This window comes from Anolis sagrei, chromosome 4 (genome assembly GCF_037176765.1).
Source record: "Anolis sagrei isolate rAnoSag1 chromosome 4, rAnoSag1.mat, whole genome shotgun sequence".
Taxonomy (NCBI): domain Eukaryota; kingdom Metazoa; phylum Chordata; class Lepidosauria; order Squamata; family Dactyloidae; genus Anolis; species Anolis sagrei.
The window spans coordinates 7,645,496-7,666,655 of record NC_090024.1 but is presented as its reverse complement, the minus strand read 5'-3'; the positions used below and the strand labels follow the sequence as shown (position 1 = coordinate 7,666,655).

Genomic DNA, 21,160 nt, shown 5'->3' with positions numbered 1-21,160 from the left:
AAAAAGGGAAGGAAGGAAAGTGGGAAGGAAGGAAAGAAAGAAACAAGGAGAGAAAGAGGGAGGGAAGGTTGGCCACAGCAACGTGTGGCTGGTGCATCTAGTTATTATATTAATTTACTTTATGCAGTAATTTAACTTTTTCCCAGTTTCAGCTTCAAGGTAGCTCTCAATATGTTAACTAAACATGAAACTAAAACAATTGATATCACAACAGTTGAAAATGGAATATTCAACCACATTAAAAACATGAATATAAAACAGCCCAAAAGTCAGTTACAGCATAATTGTGATGATGAAAAGTACACCACACCTCAACTGAAGGAGCTTATGCAATGACCAGTTCAACCTTCAATGTTCTGGGTAAATAAGGAATGATTTGCCTTCTAGAAGAAAGAAAATGGAGAGGGAGCCAAGCAGGCCTTCCATGGGAGGGAAGTCCATGGCCTGAGGCCATAGCTCAAAACCATGGAATCTGGGGAGCTATAGTTTTGCACTGTCCTTAGCGTTCTCTACTAATAAGTGTTGGTGCCTCACGAAATGACAACTCCCAGGTTTCCATAACATTGAGTCATAGTAGTTGAAGTGATGTCAAACTGCATTCATTCTACAATGTAGGTAGGTACACCTTCTGGGACTTATCAGAGGTTGTGATTGGAAACCCCCAAGGAGGACATCAAGGCAAAAGTATCCTCCATCACACATTCCCAAGAAAATGACAACCTTGATACATGTACCTTTGATATGGTGGTGACATACAGCATTTCAAATAATAGACCGTTATTTCACATCTCAATCTGGACACCGCAAGTGAAGGGAGATGTTGACTCTATGCTGGAATGTGTCCAGAGGAGATGGACTTAAAATGATCAAGGATCTGGAGAACAAGCCCTATGAGGAGCAACTTAAAGAGCTGGGCATGTTTCTCCTGCAGAAGAGAAGGCTGAGAGGCGACATGATGGGGAAGTCATAGGGAGGAGGGATTAAGCTTGTTTTTTGCTGCCCTGAAGACTAGGATGTGGAACAATGGCTTCAAACTACAGAAAAGGAGATTCCACCTGAACATCAGGAAGAACTTCCTAACTGTGAGAGCTGTTTAGCAGTGGAACTCACAACCCCGGAGTGTGGTGGAGGCTCCTTCTTTGGAAGCTTTTAAACAGAGGCTGAGTGGCCATCTATTGTGCATGCTTTGAATGTGATTTTCCTGCTTCTTGGAAGAATGGGGTTGGACTGGATGGCCCATGAGGTCTCTTTCAACTCTATGATTCTATGATTTTAAGACTATAATTTGAAGAAAACTCATGTACAAATAATTACATTGAATATAATATCTTTTTCTCCCTTCCATTTAGGCTTGCCTGCCTTAGTGGTGGCCATCTCTGTGGGATTCACTAAAGCCAAGGGATACAGCACCATGAACTAGTGAGTAACAATCTTTATTTAAACCTAAAACAGAGATGGAGAAAATACAGACCATGGATTCCATGTGATCCCCAAGATTTTGGCTCATGAGGCTTCCATGTAACCTCAAAACTCCCCCAAAATGTAAAAAACAACAACAAGGGAGCGGTTTTCAGGTGATTTTTTATTGCACCTAAATTACCAAGCCCTCCCCCAACTTATGCACAAACGGAGCCATTTCATATTTCAGTGCCTCTCAAAATGAAATGTTGGGTACAAATGACATCTTACTATTTTAATTATGCTAGGAAAATGGGGTGTTGTTTTTTTGAAGGGGGTCATGCAGACATAAAAATTGCTCCCCTTTGCATAATTGTAATCTGTTTAGCTAGACCAGATTTTGCAGTAGTATACAGGTAAGTTTCTGACCATAGTTTTAGCTGATTTTTAAATGGTCACAGCTTCTCTCTATCTTTCTTATTTTGTCCTCAACTTTCTTTTGTAGTTGCAAAAATAGATCCAAAATGCAAAAATAGTCTATACTCCATTCATTGAGTGTCGGAAGAGGAGTTACCCCAGGTCTCTGCAGTGGCTAGTGAAGTAGAATTATGTGCAATAACGACCTAAACGGCTTTTGACTATGCCCTCGGACTTGGTGATTTTAAAAACGTGTTTTTAATGTTCGTATTGCTTTTAATTTTTCCTTTTGATATGGGCTGGGTAACAACGGAAAAATTTGTTTCTAAACTCGTTTCGTTTTTAGGGGGTCCATTGCGTTTCGTTTTTTAAAAGAATTCCGAATTTTTCTTTAAAAAAAATTCGTTATTTACGAAATTTCATAAATTTCGAATTGATTCGTTAATGACGGACGCGATTGCGCAATACGCTAAAAAAAACCTCCAAATGGGACAGGGGGAACTTCTGAAGCTTCCCTCTCCCTCTGTTGTCGACTGTTGGTGTGATAATTTATTTTTTATCACTGATAAAACAAACAACAACCCTAAAACTTGCACCAGATATACGGAAATAATAACGAAACGATTTCGAAACGATTTCGAAACGATCTCGAAATGATTTCGAACCAGTTACGAACCAATTACGAAATAAATTGAAACATTTGTTTCGATTTTTAATTGTTCCTGCATGGCTCAATATCGGATCGTAAGCTAATTTAAATACGAATCAATAATGAATTACGAAATTAACGAACGAAACTGCCCAGCCCTAATATATACGTTTAATTTCTATTGTATGTTGACGGCATTGAATTGCTGTCAATTGTAAAGCCGCTCTGAGTCCCTTTCGGGGTTGAGAAGGGCAGGATATAAATATAGGAAATAAATAAATAATCTATCTGCCTACCTTGAATTAATAATAATAATAATAATAATAATAATATGTTATAATATAATATATAATATATTGTATATACATATAATATTTATAATATGGTAATGTAATGCAATATAATACTACTAATAATAATATGATATTATAATTATATATTACATGTAATATTACTAATAATATTACAGTATAATTGATATAGTGCAATATAGCAATATTTAAAACTGATATTGTACTATGTTAATAATATATTGTATGTATATATACCTTGTAAGCCGCTCTGAGTCCCCTTCAGGGTGAGAAGGGCGGCATATAAATGTTCTAAATAAATTATTATTATTATTATTATTAATAATAATAATAATAATAATAATAATAAACTTTCATTATACCCTGCTACCTTCTCCCAAGGGACTCAGTGCGGCTTACATGAGGCCGAGCCCACAATACATCAATAATAAAGCAATAGCAAACAAACAATACAAAACAGTTAAAATATATCTCATAAACAGAAATAAAATGAGCAATACAGTAACACAACAAGCAATTAAAAACCTATGGCTGGGCCAAATGTAAAATTAAAAATTTTAAAAAATAATGCTGGGCATGAATGCTACAATCTATCATACGCCCTTTGTATTAGCTGGAGTTAGACTCCTGGACCCATCTGTATCCCAAAATCCATGAATGCTAAAACCACATTAGATGCAGTAATGTAGTAAAGCAGTGTCTTTTAAATAAAATGGCAAAATCAAGATATGTTTTTTAGAACATATTATATACACACACACACACACACACATATATATATATCTTTCACCTTCTAATCAAGGTGAAAGAAGAAAGCGCAAAAGCCGGGTTGCAGCTAAACATTAAAAAAAACCAAGATTATGGCAACAAGAATGATTGACAACTGGAAAATAGAGGGAGAAAATGTGGAGGCTGTGACAGGGTTTGTATTTCTAGGTGCAAAGATTACTGCAGATGCAGACTGTGGCCAGGAAATCAGAAGACGCTTCCTTCTTGGGAGGAGCAATGTCCAATCTCGATAAAATAGTAAAGAGTGGAGACATCAGACTGGCAACAAAGATCCATTGCCTAGTCAAAGCCATGGTCTTCCCTGTAGTCACCTACGGATGTGAGAGCTGGACCTTAGGGAAGGCTGAGCGAAGGAAGATCGATGCTTTTGAGCTGTGGTGTTGGAGGAAAGTGCTGAGAGTGCCTTGGACTGCGAGAAGATCCAACCAGTCCCTCCTCCAGGAAATAAAGCCCAACTGCTCATTGGAGGGAAGGGGATTAGAGGCAAAGTTGAAGTACTTTGGCCACATCATGAGCAGACAGCAAAGCCTAGAGAAGGCAATTATGCTGGGGAAAGTGGAAGGCAAAAGGAAGAGGGGCCGACCAAGGACAAGATGGATGGATGGCATCCTTGAAGTGACTGGACTGACCTTGAAGGAGCTGGGGGTGGTGACAGCCGACAGGGAGCTCTGGCGTGGGTTGGTCCATGAGGTCATGAAGAGTTGGAGACGACTGAACGAATGAACAACAATATATATATATATATATATATATATACACACACACACACACACACACACACACACACAGCAGACCAAGCTGTGGGTTATTGAATCTGTTGGATAGTAGATACAGAATTCATGGATACAGAGGGCCGACTATACTAGCAAGTGGAAATCCTCCTCATGCTACATACTGACCTCAGCTCAAACTACCGTGACGGCATGGAGCATTAGAAGAGAACTGTGTTGGTTAATGCGTGACCTTAATTACCAGCAGGGACCAAAATCAATGATCTCTGAAGGAAAACCAAATTGCTTTCTATTACTCTTTATTCACAATGCTGGCCCCTGAATCTCACGCATCTACAATTGCTTTGGTTTGTAGTTACACACTCAGACATTGAACATTAAGGGAAACCCCTCGGCTGTGATTATTGCTTCGCTTGTGCACTTCCTGAACATTCATTTTTGCCCCTCTCATCCTTATGGCAATCGGGCAATTCCACCAGACCCTAGAAAGCAAGACTTTCCTCCATCCCAGTGAAAGCATTAGGATGTCATTGTGCAGTCACTACTTATGTATTTATTTATTCATTTACTTTAATATTTCTGTTCACCGACTGAGCCATCAGTTCCCATCAGGAAGCCACTGAATTTGATCAAACATCTGGATTGCAATAAAAATGATACATTGCAACCATAATGAATTAACATCAAACAAAAGACCATCTCAGGGCGCTTCCAGACAGCACTAAATCACGGGTTTTAAACAGGGGCAAAAATTCCTGGGACTTCAGAAGAGGTCCACATACAGACCTCTTGGTCCTGGGATTTCTTCTTCCATTGTGCAGACTGTTGCGGGATTTTGAAGCTCCCAAGACTGCAGGACTTCTACCATAAACTTCAGTGCTTTAAAAAAAAAAACCCTCAGGATGTGGATATGCAGAGAATCACTGCAGCGAATCACTGCAAAAATTATATTCTTTGTCCTGGGCAGAGAAACTGTGCCTTCCAGACATTTCATGAAGTATCTGTCATACAAAGTTTACAGGGTAGGACCACTTCTGTCCAATTCAGCACTGAACAATCAAACAGGAACACACACTTTCAACCCAGGAACAGAACATTATTATTGACACATTTTAGAGCCTGGCTGGCTCTAAATTTGGCTGTGTGCACGTGTGTCACATTGCCAGGGCTTTACCTTGTTTAGGAAGAGATAAATCAAACTCCCAGTTTTATCAAACAGTTTAATTAAAACAGCACTTACTTGTTGACTGTTTTAATAGACCAAAATATAAAACACAAATATAGCACTCAGCTACAGAATAAACAAAAACTGATAGCAAAAATAACTTCATAGTCAAAAAAGGGTCCAGTCCAGTGGTCAAACGCCGAGAGTTCAATAACAGAGTACAGGGATCAAGAGTCTATACCATAGTCAAAAGCCAGTCCAAAGGTTCAAGGTTCCAGGATTCCAAGATTACAGGAGACAGGTCAGAATACTGAAAAATCCAACAGACCTGGGGGAAAAACCAGCACCATTCACCACCAAAATACAACAGATACTTTTCTCCCAAAAATCAGTCTCAATGTTAGCTCCTTAAATCCAGTAACACCCAACTGCAACCCATCTCCTGCACACCTCCACCCCTAATTGCTTTCACCCATGAACTCCCACTTGCATATTACCAAACCCTCTAGATCAGTGGTTCTCAACCTGGGGTCCCCAGATGTTTTTGGCCTACAACTCCCAGAAATCCCAGCCAGTTTACCAGCTGTTAGGATTTATGGGAGTTGAAGGCCAAAAACATCTGGGGACCCCAGGTTTAGAACCACTGCTCTAGAACTAAAACTCACATTAACCTTTCCATCACCAACCATTAACTGCAGAACATATGACAATGTGGCATCAAATAAAAGGGTGCTGTTCCTGGGTTATATGAATGTATCATGTATCATACATGAATGTTCCTGATTCCTCTTCTTGTGCAAATATGTACAACATTGACTAGGGGGGCACAACTTTGTCCTGGCCACATGTTTCATGAAGTTTCTGGCACATAAACAAAGTATTTTCCTTCTACTCAAGTGTTACCTTCTTTTTAGGAATGGACCAGTCAGGAACAAACATCTAAAATCAACAAACAAAACCAGATTTGAAAAATCCTGTGATACAGGCATGCAAAGATCTGCATATTCGGCTCAAACCCACAATATTCCCACACTTGGAAATCTTGTGTTTTTTGCCTTTTTAGCAATTGCATCTGTGTTTACAAAGAACGGTGTCTGGCCACCCTCCTGGTAGCTGAAGAAGCTCAAATAGAAAGCTGATCACTCTGGGACCCTTATAATTCCAACAGTAGTCTCCGTCCTTGAGCTTTTTCTGAATATTGCTAATGATTCCTGACTAACAGAAACCCAGATTGTGATTCATTCCCAAAGGCAAAGTGTTGGCATGGCTGTGAACCGAGAGCAGATGCTATCAGGGACACCCAAAGAGAAAACAGCAACAGTGCAGTCAGAATAGTGTTTAGGGACCTGGGATGTCCATGTGGTAGATTCCCAAAAGCTCAGAGGAAAACAGACCTAAGCATCACCTCAAAGGAATCTCTCAAAGAGGAACCTAAAGTCAATCAATGTTTACTTTTGATGAATCTGGGAGAAATTGAAGGTGTTCACCTTCAAGTGACCTTTTCAGCAATGATGTTTTAAAAGCATTCTGCCAGATACTTGTCTTTGAAATCTATGTAGCTTGGTATGAATCAGACTGGACATATGTTCACAACAGAAGAACAAAACTTGGTGCAATACCCAATATTAGGAGTGGGAGAGGAGAACCCCGCTAGCTTGACTGTGGCAACCAAAGTCTGGAGAACTTCTTTGACATCAACAATCTTTGTCCAAAATTCTGTCAGCATCATGCACATGTATACATTTCATTACACATTGCCCTGTATTATTTACTTATTTATTGCCATTTATTTATTTACTTATTTATTGCCATTGTGTGAATTATATATTCAATTGATGGTGGCATAAGTGAAGTTTGATTAGTATCATCATTTCACATGGATTTGCATATTCTTGAATAGTGCAGAACAATTCATTGGTGCTCTCAATGTACAATTTGTTATAGCCATTGAACACCCCGTATCATACAAGGGATAATAAGCAAGGACAGAAGCAGAAGTCATTGCTTGCTCAGTGTCAGTATTCTGCAGTAGAACAGTATGGATACTGTAGAACAGCTGGTTGGCCATCTGTCAGGGGTGATTTGAATGCAATATTCCTGCTTCTTGGCAGAATGGGGTTGGACTGGATGGCCCATGCAACTCCCTTTTCTCAGACATGAACTTGAACATCACTTTCTGCTTTACAGAAAAATGCTCAGCCATTACCTTAAGAAGTCTCTGGTCAAATTGAGTTAGGATAGTCTTTTTGTGATATTAATGGCTTTGTTGGGCTTTGAGACCAGCATTGCTTCTGCCCTAACCTTTCTTTTCTTCCTTTTTTCTCTTCCAGCTGTTGGCTCTCTTTGGAAGGAGGCCTGCTGTATGCCTTTGTGGGACCCGCAGCGGCCGTCGTTTTGGTATTTTATCCCCGCCTATGAGCATTTTCCTCCTATGTGGTCTTTATCCATGTTTTCACCCCTCACTTCCATTTCTCATTTTAATGGCTTTCTCAAAATGAAATAACCCTTAGGAAAGCAGAAGTAGTGAAGCTATGATCCTTTCTCCCCATGAATCCTGTTCTAGATTAATTAAGAGTATGAATTCTATAGAGCTCAGTAAATTTGAGCTAGAAACTTTGGGAAAGAAGGAGGAGATTAAAGAATGGTTTGCTTCTTAGAGAAATGATAAGTTTAGCTGCTATCAGGAACTAGTAGGCTTTTTAACTAAACAAAGACTCCAGGAATCAAGCTTTTAGTAACCTTTCATTATTTAAAAGGGGGGGGGGTGTCATGATACAAAAATAAACTATTGTGAAGAAGATAAGGCAGTGCTGTAACTGGAGGACACTTTGGATTGTTGTAGGTTTTTCCGGGTTATATGGCCATGTTCTGGAGGCATTTTCTCCTGACGTTTCGCCTGCATCTTTGGCAACCATCCTCAGAGGTAGTGAGGACCTCACTACCTCTGAGGATGCTTTCCATAGATGCAGGTGAAACATCAGGAGAAAATGCTTCCAGAACATGGCCATATAACCCGGAAAAACCTACAACAACCCAGTGATTCTGGCCATGAAAGCCTTTGACAATACATGGAGGACACTTTGTTTTGGAATTACTTATCTGGAAATGTAGGGCCCTTCCACGCAGCCGTATATCCCAAAATATCAAGGCAGAAAATCCCAAAATACCTACTTTTCACTGGGGGCCCATTCAGACAGCCCCTTTAATGTGGGAGTTCCTGCAATTAAAAGGGAGCTGTCCAGATGATGTCTAGGGTAAACCTGAATTAATTCACCACAAACCAGTAAAACCCTGGTTTGTGGCGAATTAATTTGTTAGTGGGTTTATTCCATGCCTTCTTGGAAGGTGTGGGATCAACCCAGTGCTTCTGGTATCTGGACTGCTCCCTCAAAAGTTCTGGACTTTTGAGGGGGCGGTGTAGACAGTAGTCCCACAGTTTTCTGGGCTGACTTAGCCATTTTAAAAAAAAACAAAAGCTTCTAAAAAACAAAATAACTCACCTGGCCTCCACATTAGAGGGCTGCCGGAGCTATCCTGGTGTGTAGAAATGATGCGCCAGGAGAAAGGGGGGGATTGCTTCTGCCACCCCCCCTTACTCTTGGTGCATTATTTCTACACACCAGGAGAGCTCCGGCAGCCCTCTAATGTGGAGGCCAGGTGAGTTCTTTTGTTTTTTAAATGGCTTTGGGGGGCTTTTGGAGAGGGAGTTCCTGCTTCTTGGCAGGGGTTGGACTGGATGGCCCATGAGGTCTCTTCCAACTCTTTGATTCTATGATTCTACGAGTTACAGTGTCCAGATGTTCTCCCAGAAAGTTCCAAGAAAAGATCTGGACGCTCACCCCAGAAAGCACAGCCCCAGGTACATTCATATTTTTTAACCGTGAATGCTCCTGGGATAAGTGCCTATCTGGAAGCTTCCTGGGTTATTTGTGTCCACACTGCCATATATTCCAGTTCAAATCAGAAAATGTGGGATTTTCTGTGTGGAAGGGGCCTGAGTCCAAACTCTGCCTTGATATTCTGGAATATAGGACTGTGTGGAAGGGTCCGTAGTTAATTTATTGATAAACTGACTTTGTGCTTAAATGACACAGGAAATATCAGAAGTTTGCAAGGTTTGAGACAACATATAGGTCAGGCATGGGTAAACTTCCCCTGACCTATAGCAACACATCTCCAAAGGCTATTGGCCTGGTGGGCTTCCCACCCTGGATCCAAATGCCTTTCAGGAGTTTTTGGGGTGACATTTAAAGGGAACGTAGAGAGGTGGCCTATGAAAGCATTGACTTGAAGAGACCCGCCGTTTCTCATGTAGAGGAACTGGTTGTCTCCCGCAATTAGTATTCCTTGGCACTCTCCTGAAAAATTGGTTGGATTCCAAGGTCTGCTTTTCCCAGACACGAAACGTTCATCATGGGAAAGGCACCCGAGCTCTGAATCTGCTGCGGAAGCAATCTAGGCTTCTCTGACCTTGGCCAAAGTCCTGCTGACAGTTCCGATTTGCCAATAACTGCTCTTAAGTGAAGCTTAACTGGCTGGGGGGCATGGGGGGAGAGGCATAGCAAGGCATGATGAAAGGGGTGGCTGATCCAGAAGGATGGAAATCTTACTTTATCTCATTCAAGAACAAAAAAATTGAACACAATCTCCCTCATCCATAGATTATGGGATTTTTTTTTGCATATTGTTGACATGTCCTTTTTGCAAACATTTCAAGATTTTCTTAAAGGACATCAGATAGTTACTTTGCACATAAAGTAACACTGCAGGCACACAAAAAATACGAGCTCACGACTTTTTGCAAAACAATATATACTGTAACTCCCTTATCTATTGACTCAATATTCAAGGTTTAACTTATCTACTAGGCCTGTTTGATCAAGAAAAAATTTGTTTCTAAAATCGATTTGTAATTGGGGTGTTTTTTTTGTTTCGATATTTAAAATATTTACAAAACTTTCCAAAAAAATGTTTTGTTATTTACGAAATTTCGTAAATATTTACAAAACATTTTGTAAGTGTGAATGTTGCAGTAATGGTCACCTTGATTAGCATTGAATGGCTTTCATTTCTCCCACCCTGGACATTCCATAGATAAACTCCATTTGCCTAGTAGTTTCCAACAGACCTCTGAGGATGCCTGCCATAGATGTGGGCAAAATGTCAGGAGAGAATGCTTCTGGAACATGGTCATCCAATCGGCTCCGGCTCCTGCGCCCTCCTCCTCCTCCTCCTGGCACTTCCTGCAACACAGCTGGGAGGAGGAGGAGGAGGAGGAGGAGGGCGCAGGAGCCGGAGCCGATTGGATGGCGCGCGCGGCTCCGGCTCCTGCGCCCTCCTCCTCCTCCTCCTCCTCCCAGCTGTGTTGCAGGAAGTGCCAGGAGGAGGAGGAGGAGGGCGCAGGAGCCGGAGCCGCGCGCGCCATCCAATCGGCTCCGGCTCCTGCGCCCTCCTCCTCCTCCTCCTGGCACTTCCTGCAACACAGCTGGGAGGAGGAGGAGGAGGAGGAGGAGGGCGCAGGAGCCGGAGCCGATTGGATGGCGCGGAGGCCGGTTGTAAGGGTGAGCGCGCGCGGGCCGGGCGCCCAACAGGCAGGGGCGGTGCTTGGCTCACTGGGTGTGCGCTCGCGCCGCCCCTTCGCCCCGCCGGATTGGCTCCCAGGCACCAGCAGCACAGCAGCCTCCATCCCATTAACGACACGAGCTGAAGCTCGTAAAATATATGGGGCTGCTGTTTCGATATTTTTAAACCCTTCCGGGTTTAAAAATGTGTTTTGAAATCGCGTCGGAAGTGGTAAAAATAACGAATTAATAACGAAATAACGAATTAACGAACGAAACCGCACAGGCCTATTATCTACCCATGCTCCAAAAATAAATCCATCAGAAGTGTGTTGTTGAAGGCTTTCGTGGTAGGAATTACTGGGTTGCTGTGAGTTTTCCGGGCTGTATGGCCATGTTCCAGAAACAGTCTCTCATAGTATAGAATCATACTGAAGTATCTAGAAAAGAAACACTTCTGAGGGGTTTTTGTGGGTTTTTCCAGGCTGTCTGGCCATGTTCCGGAAGCAGTCTCTCCTGACATTTCACCCACATCTATAGCAGGCATCCTCTGAGGTTGTGAGATCTGTTGGAAACTAGGCAAGTGGTGTTTACATTCACAGAAGAGAGTTCTTTCTCCCACCCTTTACATTCCATAGATATGTAAACCTTACTTGCCTAGTTTCCAACAGACTCCTCAACCTCTGAGGATGCCTACTATAGATGTGGGTGAAACGTCAGGAGATTCCATCTGAACATGAGGAAGAACTTCCTGACTGTGAGAGCCATTCAGCAGTGGAACTCTCTGCCCCGGAGTGTGGTGGAGGCTCCTTCCTTGGAAGCTTTTAAACAGGGGCTGGATGGCCATCTGTCGGGGGTGATTTGAATGCAATATTCCTGCTTCTTGGCAGAATGGGGTTGGACTGGATGGCCCATGAGGTCTCTTCCAACTCTGTGATTCTATGATTCTATGAATGCTTCTGGAACATGGCCATACAGCCCAGAAAACCCACAGAAACCCCTCAGAAGTGTTTCTTCTCATTGTTTCTGAGATCTATTAGCTTGACTTCAAGGTGAGGTTTGGATGCCAAATGGGGAGAAACATCATAGCCATAATATCATGAGTACACTCCTTTGTGTTTGTGTGTGTGTGTGTGTGTTTGTAAAATCTGCAACAGTATCAGAAATTATTCATGTTAAAGGCTGATTATGGGCACATTTCATTCAAAAATGTAAATATATTTTAGACTAGCCATCCCCTGCCACACGTTGCTGTGGCCCAGTTGTGTATATGTGTTTTTGTGCGCTTATGTGTGTGTATATTTTTGTTTATATGTGTATATATGTGTGTTTGTTTCTATATATATATGTGTGTGTGTATGGTATTTTTATTTTTTGGCTTTTAAAGTCTCTTCTGTTGTGTTTTTAAGTGTTTTTTATGAGTGATGGTTACTCGTTGGCCTTATAAGTGTATTGTATCCAAATTTGGTGTCAATTCGTCCAGTGGTTTTTGTGTTATGTTAATCCCACAAATGAACATTACATTGTTGAAGGCTTTCATGGCCAGAATCAGTGGGTTGTTGTAGGTTTTTTCGGGCTATATGGCCATGTTCTAGAGGCATCCTCTCCTGACATTTCACCTGCATCTATGGCAAGCATCCTCAGAGGTAGTGAGGTGCCTCTGAGGATGCTTGCCATAGATGCAGGCGAAACGTCAGGAGAGAATGCCTCTAGACCATGGCCATATAGCCCGAAAAAACCTACAACAACCCAGAACATTACATTTTTATTTATATAGATGTATGTTTCTGATGCAGGATCTTATCCATGGTTTGTTTTTCACTTAGGACAAGGAAATCTGTGAATGCACGTTAATATAGGATTGTCTTGCTGAATTTGACCTGAATGTGTATTGGGCTTCCAAACAAACCTATCTGTTCTTGTTTCTTTTCCAACAGGTGAACATGGTTATTGGTATTCTGGTGTTTAACAAACTTGTATCCAAAGATGGAATAACAGATAAGAAACTGAAGGAACGGGCAGGGTATGCCTTATATCAATCATTCCTCTAAGCAAATGGGTGAAAACCGGAAATTAATAAGTCACGCTTGGTAACCAGTCAGGGAAGGAGGAAGAAAACATGAGCGATTGTCTGAAAAAGGTCAATTGGGGGGAAAAAGAAGGGCGAAATCAGTCGTGTGTAAGAGAGAGAGGAGAAAGCGATTTCTTTTTCACCCTTGTGTGGTTTGTTAAAAGAACACAAATGCAACACGGAATGCAGTGTGAACTCACACAATTAGAATCAAAGAGTTGGAAGAGACCTCCTGGGCCATCCAGTCCAACCCCATTCTGCCAAGAAGCAGGAATATTGCATTCAAATCACCCCTGACAGATGGCCATCCAGCCTCTGTTTAAAAACTTCCAAAGAAGGAGCCTCCACCACACTCCGGGGCAGAGAGTTCCACTGCTGAACGGCTCTCACAGTCATAGAATCATAGAATCAAAGAGTTGGAAGAGACCTCATGGGCAATCCAGTCCAACCCCATTCTGCCAAGGAGCAGGAATATTGCATTCAAATCACCCCCGACAGATGGCCATCCAGCCTCTGTTTAAAAGCTTCCAAAGAAGGAGCCTCCACCACACTTCGGGGCAGAGAGTTCCACTGCTGAACGGCTCTCACAGTCAGGAAGTTCTTCCTCATGTTCAGATGGAATCTCCTTTCTTGTAGTTTGAAGCCATTGTTTTGCATCCTAGTCTCCAGGGAAGCAGAAAACAAGCTTGCTCCCTCCTCCCTGTGGCTTCCTCTCACATGGCTATCATATCTCCTCATATCTCCTGCCAGCTTAGGATCAAGATAGGAACAGGTCCAGCAGAAATTCTATTGGTTTGTCCCAAAGGAAATATACACATTAAATAAATACTTGAATGGTAGGTGGATATATAGGTTAATAAAATAGATTCAATGGCACTACTTTGGTTGGAAATAACAGTACGGTTTAGAGCAGGAATGGGAAAACAGTAGGCTGTTAGGAATTGTGGGAGTTGAAGTCCAAAACACCTGGAGGGCCAAAGTTTGCTCATGCCTGATTTAGAGTAAAGGGGACAGCATGTGGCCCCAGAAGCCCTACACTAATTCCTCAAAGCCCTCCAACCCACATTTGTTTTTAAAGTATGTTATAGTTTGGGGCATTTATTTTGCCTAGAAACCATACAAATGCAGCACCCAAACACAAATCAAGGAACATGAAAGGCACTGCAGACTACTTCAACCAGAGAAGTCAGCCATAGCAGAGCACCTGATGAACGAACCTGGACACAGCATATTATTTGAGAACACAGAAATGCTGGACCACTCTCACAACCACCATGTCAGACTACACAGAGAAGCCATTGAAATCCACAAGCATGTGGACAATTTCAACAGAAAGGAGGAAACCATGAAAATGAACACAATCTGGCTACCAGTATTTAAAAACTCTAAAATTACAACAGCACAACAGAGAGGAAACAAACAAGGACTTCTAATCACCTCTCAATAAAAGATTGCTCCAGGCACTGTCAGGCCATTATATGCTAATCAAGGTGGTCAGTTGAAACATTCACACCTAGCTCCAGCAGACAAGAGTCCTTTGTCCCACCCTGGTCATTCCACAGATAGATAAACCCCTTTTCCTAGTTCCAACAGACCTCACAACGTCTGAGGATGCTTGCCATAGATACAGGTGAAACGTCAGGAGAGAATGCCTCTAGACCATGGCCATATAGCTCGAAAAAACCTACAACAACCCAACCATACAAAAAGCTCCCTTACTCATTCAAAGATAACCATACCTCACCCCCAGAGGTGCTTCCAAAACTTTAGCAATGCTTGTTATCTTCTCTAGCCATTCTCAAAGGGACAACAGAAAGAGATCCATCTTCTGCTGCTATTTTGAGACACTCTGCAGAGGAAAGGTTTGCCTTTGCAATCATTTCCTCTGCAGTCCCTGCCAAAATAGTGATAGGAAGTTACATGGTGTTACTTAACTTCTCCATTTTGAGAGGCAGTGCAGAGGAAAATAGAAGTACAGTAGACTCTCAGTTAACCAGCACTGGATAACCAGATGCTGGATAAATGTAGGTTCCGATCACTTGAAAGTTACTAACTTGAGCAAGATCTCTTTTTAGTCATTTCCTTTGGCTTCTTTGGAAGGCCATAATGGCAAGGGCCCAGCCATCACGGCTTCCCATCCATAATGGGATCACACAGCAGCCTATTGCTGCTCCTCCTCATAGAATCAAAGAGTTGGAAGAGACCACATGGGCCATCCAGTCCAACCCCATTCTGCCAAGAAGCAGGAACATTGCATTCAAATCACCCCTGACAGATGACCATCCAATCCTGTTTAAAAGCTTCCAAAGAAGGAGCCTCCACCACACTCCGGGGCAGAGAGTTCCACTGCTGAACGGCTCTCACAGTCAGGAAGTTCTTCCTCATGTTCTTCCTAATCTCCAAGGAAGCAGTAAACAAGCTTGCTCCCTCCTCCCAGTGGCTTCCTCTCACCTATTTATACATGGCTATCGTATCTCCTCTCAGCCTTCTCTTCTTCAGGCTAAACATGCCCAGCTCCTTAAGCCGCTCCTCATAGGGCTTGTTCTCCAGACCCTTGATCATTTTAGTCGCCCTCCTCTGGACACATTCCAGCTTGTCAGTATCTCTCTTGAATTGTGGTGCCCAGAATTGGACACAGTATTCCAGGTGTGGTCTAACCAAAGCAGAATAGAGGGGTAGCATGACTTCCCTGGATCTAGACACTAGGCTCCTATTGATGCAGGCCAAAATCCCATTGGCCTTTTTGGCTCATGTTTAACTTGTTGTCCAGGAGGACTCCAAGATCTTTTTCACACGTACTGCTCTCGAGCCAAGCATTGTCCCCCGTTCTGTATCTTTGCATTAATAATTTAATAATAATAATAATAATAATAATAATAATAATAATAATAATGCAAAATGACTACCATCTAGTTACCTCTCTTCTGGAGTAGAAAGTAGAAACAGCTTTAACAAAACATTAAACCCAAAGCAGAAAGGAGATTGAAGTGTGCCACACCAGGCAGGGCCTGCAATAGTGAAAAAAGAGGGTTTTTTTAAGGAAGCCCAGAATAGATAGCTCCAGGCTATTGCTTTTCCTTCCCAGGGCCTCCTTAAAATGCCTTGGAAAGCTGTGTGTGTGCTGCAGGGAGAGACAGTGTGTGTGCCTGCCTGCAGTACCTCTCCTCTAGAGTAGAAACAGCTTTAATGTAGCATTAAACCCAGGTCTTCTCTACAGACAAAAGGGAAAGGATAGCAGAAAGAGTGGTATCTTAACTGATGCTTTTAAACCAGGTCTTAGTGAAGGATATAAGGACAAATGATGCCTAAAATGACAGGAAGTGGAGCCTGGGAAACCCCCCCCCCCCAATAATGGGGTGTATAGGGTGTTTTCTTACTCCTGTTGCTGAAACCCAAGGGAAAAAGGAAAGGGATCCCAGAAATGGAAAGGGGAGCCTCGTAAGTTCCCATTGCCACCAATGGCCCAGATCTGGCCACATCTGGCTACTCGGCTACCTGCCCATTTTCAGGAGGTGCGTGTAAATGGTTACTGGGGTCTACCAGAATCCAGCCAGAAGAAAGAGATCAATGTTAGGCCAAAATGCACAAGCCTAAGAGTTCCTATTAAATAGGTGTAACTAATACTATAGGGAGCCCCCGGTGGCGCAGTGGTTTAAAGCACTGAGCTGCTGAGCTTGTTGATCGAAAGGTCGCAGGTTTGATTCCAGGGAGCGGTGTGAGCTTCCGCTGTCAGCCCTAGCTTCTGCCAACCTAGCAGTTCGAAAGCATGCAAATGTGAGTAGATCAATAGGTACCGCTCCAGTGGGAAGGTCACATGACCTTGGAGGTGTCTACAGACAACGCTGGCTCTTCGGCTTAGAAATGGAGATGAGCACCACACCCCAGAGTCAGACATGACTGGACTTAATGTCAGGGGACTACCTTTACCTTTACCTAACTAATACTATATTCCATATTAATATCCTACATCATAAACTATGTATTGATATTGAAATATAGCTGTTAAAAGGAAGTAAAGACAAATAAAACTGAAGATTTTGCTGCTTTACTGTATTATAAAGATAGCTATTTTTTTAAAGTACAACTTTTCCAGCTACTTGTGATTTCTGGTGAACTGAGGGTCTACTGTCTTTGGATTTGCTCCGGAGTTGCACTTTGTTGTGATACGAATTCTGAAAGTCTCCTGGTCCCCACAGGGCTGCCTACCTCCCTACTTTACATGCAGAAGCTTCTTACTTTTCTCCAGTGAAAAGAATGCCAAAGAGCAGAGCTGGATTCTACAATCTGTTCTGAAGCCATGCCCAAATAGTCTCGTGTGGCCAGACCTTCCTGTGCGTAATATAAAGAATTCACTGCAGCACACTCCCTCTGCTGCAGCCCAACCCACAGGAGAGTCCTTTGAACATTTAAAAAATGAGGCTACTCCTCCTCCGAGATTTCCCCCAGGAAGAACTAGGCAGATGTCATTTCTGCATTTGCCTCAGAGAAAAGAATGAGGGTTACATGCAAAAGTGTTCAGAGAAAACAACATGGTCACAAATTTGCCAACTCTGAGCACCATATTGTTCCAATGCCTATCTTCCTTTGGGACTGCAGCACCGACTTCTCCAACTCCACTTTCTTCTTCTTCCAGCTGCGCCTCCACCAACAAGATTCTAGGCATTACCTGCTGATATGTTACAGGACAAATATTTGTTGTGAACAGAAACACAGGGCACATAATTCCTGTCCAGACTCTTTTAGGACTAATCTAGTTAACCTGCAGTTAAAGTGGTAATGTTCCAGACTGGTCCTGGACATGGCCACACAATCTGTGGCTGACTCACAGTGGTGGCACAGATGAGTCAAACAATCCACAATTCAGGCCCACTGGACCATCCCATTACCTTCCCTGTCATTATCACCATTGCTGAACAGCCACAGAGCTCTGGGAGATCTCCTCAACATTGTGGGAACCAAATGGTTCCCTTGTGTCAATGGAGAAGGAGCAGGCAACAAGCGTCTCATAAGTGTAGGTCCTGCTCAACATCTTTATTAATGACTTAGATGAAGGCTTAGAAGGCATGATCTTCAAGTTTGAAGATGACAACAAATTGGGTGGGATAGCCAATACTCCAGGAACAGAATCCAAAATGATCTTAAGAGATTAAAGCAGGGGTCCTCAAACTTTTTAAACAGAGGGCCAGTTCACAGTCCATCAAACTGTTGGAGGGCAGGATTATAATTTGAAAAAAAATATGAATGAATGCCAATGCACACCACATATTTTATTTGTAGTGCAAAAAAAACACTTAAAATAATACAATAATTAAAATGAAGAACAATTTTAACAAATATCAACTTATTAGTATTTCAGTGGGAAGTGTGGGCCTGCTTTTGGCTGATGAGATAGGATTGTTGTTGTTGTTGTTGTGTGCTTTCAAGTCGATCCAGACTTAGGTTGACCCTGAGCGAGGGTCAGGTAAATTACCTTGGAGGGCCGCATCCAGCCCCCAGGCCTTAGTTTGAGGACCCCTGGATTAGAGAGATGATTGGCCAAAACTAACAAAATGAAGTTCAATGGGGACAATTCAAGACACTCCACTTCAGCAGAGAAAAGGGAATGCGAACATACAGAATGGGAAACTCCTGGCTCAACAGCAGTACATGTGAAAAAGATATTGGAGTCCTTGTGGACAACAAGTTAAACATGAGCCAACTATGTGATGCTGCAGCTAAAATGGGATTTTGGCCTGCATAAATAGGAGTCTAGTGTCTAGATCCATGGAAGTCATACTCCCCATGCTCTATTCTGCCTTGGTTAAACCACACCTGGAATACCATATCTAATTCTGGACACCGCCATTGAAGAGGGATATTGGGAAGCTGGAATGTGTCCAGAGGAGGGCAATTAAAATGATCAAGGGTCTGGAGAACAAGCCCTATGAGGAGCGGCTTAAAGAGCTGGGCATGTTTAGCCTTCAGAAGAGAAGGCTGAGAGGAGACAAGATAGCCATGTATAAATATGTGAGGGGAAGTCATAGGGAAAAGGGAGCAAGCTTGTTTTCCACTGTAAGTACAAGTCCCACCAAATCCTCTGGCCATCGACTGGTTTGAAAGAGCCCATCTACCACAGCTGCACCTGCATATATGAAAACATACCAAAAGGTATTTGAGAATTCCATTATTTAGATGAGAAGGTGGTTAGTGTGGGACACAGAGCAGAGAATCATCACAAAACTTGAAAAGAATAAGAACTAGGTCACACTCTGCTTATCCTTCACGTGGGGTATTATGCATATCTGTGTTACACATGAATCCAGTATCAAACCACACAGCTAAATAACTTCTCAACTGCAATTCCTGATCTTAGTAAAATGCAGCCATGTTTCTATGAATTCCTCCTCTGGCTGGTTATTGACAGTGTTGAATGTGATCTGAAAATGAAAAACACCGAGGAAAATGTGGGGCTTCACTTTTCATATCTTCTCCCCTTCCTTTTCTGTCAATTTCTTTGCTTGCATGTGAAATGGTTTAAAGATGTGCTATCCATGTTGAAGGGGTTGACCAGTCTCTTGCCCTGTTTGAAATGTGTTACTTGTCGGAAATGCAGAAAAGATCTGGAAAACTCAGAGCTGGGTCAATTTCCTGGCTGCTTTCAGCCCAGTTTTTTGGATTTTTGGAACTGTGTTGGAAAAGGAATTCCTGCAAAGATTTGGAATGCAAATGTATTTAATAGATGTATAGCAAAGGAGTCAACTGATGCATTCTCCTTATCAAATTATGTGAGATGAGATCTTTTTCACTGTATTATCGAAGGCTTTCATGGCCAGAATCCCTGGGTTGTTGTAAGGTTTTTTTTGGGGGGCTTTTCCAGAAGCATTCTCTCCTGACATTTCGCCTGCATCTACAGCAGGCGAAATGTCAGGAGAGAATGCTTCTGGAACATGGCCATACAGCCCAAAGAAACTTACAACAACCCATCTATTTCACTCTTTAGGAACTATATAGCTAAATATAATATGACAGCAAATCAACAAGATTCCACCGTGCCTCCATGTCTTTATACATTTTCTATTACAGTTGAACTTTCTCTTTCTCAACATCTCTAACTTTGACCCATAATTGGGGATTTTTTAAAATCCCAGAATTGATCCAAAATATTTTTATTGAGTGTCCCAAAACCTTGAAACAGAGAATGTTAGAAACAGGTAAGATTTTTTGCAGTTGAAGACCTATTTTGCACAAAATCACCTTTTTGTGCAGAAAATAGGAATTTCTGAACAGAAAATGCATTCTGTTCTGTGATAGGATTTTTTTTCCTTTTTGGAAGCTTTTAAACAGAGGCTGGATGGCCATCTGTCAGGGGTGATTTGAACGCAATATTCCTGCTTCTTGGCAGAATGGGGTTGGACTGGATGGCCCATGAGGTCTCTTCTAACTCTTTGATTCTATGATTCTATGAATGAGTTCCAAACTACAAATAGTTTTTGAAAACTGAAAGTTTGCATTACTTTCTCGCCACAAGGAAAAGAAGTAGTAAAATTATTCATTAGAGTTTGTGAAGGTTTACGTATCTATCCAAGAATAAAAGGCCCAGTATGAAAATCCCTCTGACGCTATGAGAGTTGGAGCATTAAGTAGAATGCTTATTTCCAGCAACCGTTGTTAGCTGCTATGTTTTTCCTCCAGAAGTCACCTTGGTACTGTATTCTCAGATGGATTCTGGTAAAGCAAAATGGTGGCTAAAACCTTGGCCGTAACCAACTAGAACTTCATGTGCCACTAGTGTAAATTGGGAGTAGCAGTGGGGGAAAAAACAAGGAAAGTGACTTGATTGGACACCCTATAAATGAGGTAAAAAATATCAAATAGCAACTTTCAATGTGGTCTGTTAATTTTTTTTCTTATCCAGTTGGGAAAGACAAAGCATCAATAAATCCAGTTAATTCAATAAGTTTACTCCAATGCAGACTATCTGTGAATTCTGACCAACAACCTGACCAACAACTTACATTCCTGTTTGTTGCTGGATCAGAAGTGGAACCTGATCTGAACTAAAGGACATCCCAATAGAGAAGGAGCAAAA

The 21,160-nt window shown here is 42.1% G+C and overlaps 1 protein-coding gene across 1 annotated transcript in view; it reads left to right on the top strand.

Moving 5' to 3' along the window:
• The window catches only part of ADGRB1 (adhesion G protein-coupled receptor B1), a 568,132-nt gene that overhangs the window by 504,247 nt on the left and 42,725 nt on the right, over nt 1–21,160 (top strand). Inside the window, exons 22-24 of the mRNA XM_067467249.1 lie at nt 1,350–1,419; nt 7,791–7,857; nt 12,959–13,044. Of these exons, the coding sequence (XP_067323350.1) occupies nt 1,350–1,419; nt 7,791–7,857; nt 12,959–13,044 (223 nt within the window). The remainder of the gene's footprint in view (nt 1–1,349; nt 1,420–7,790; nt 7,858–12,958; nt 13,045–21,160) is intronic.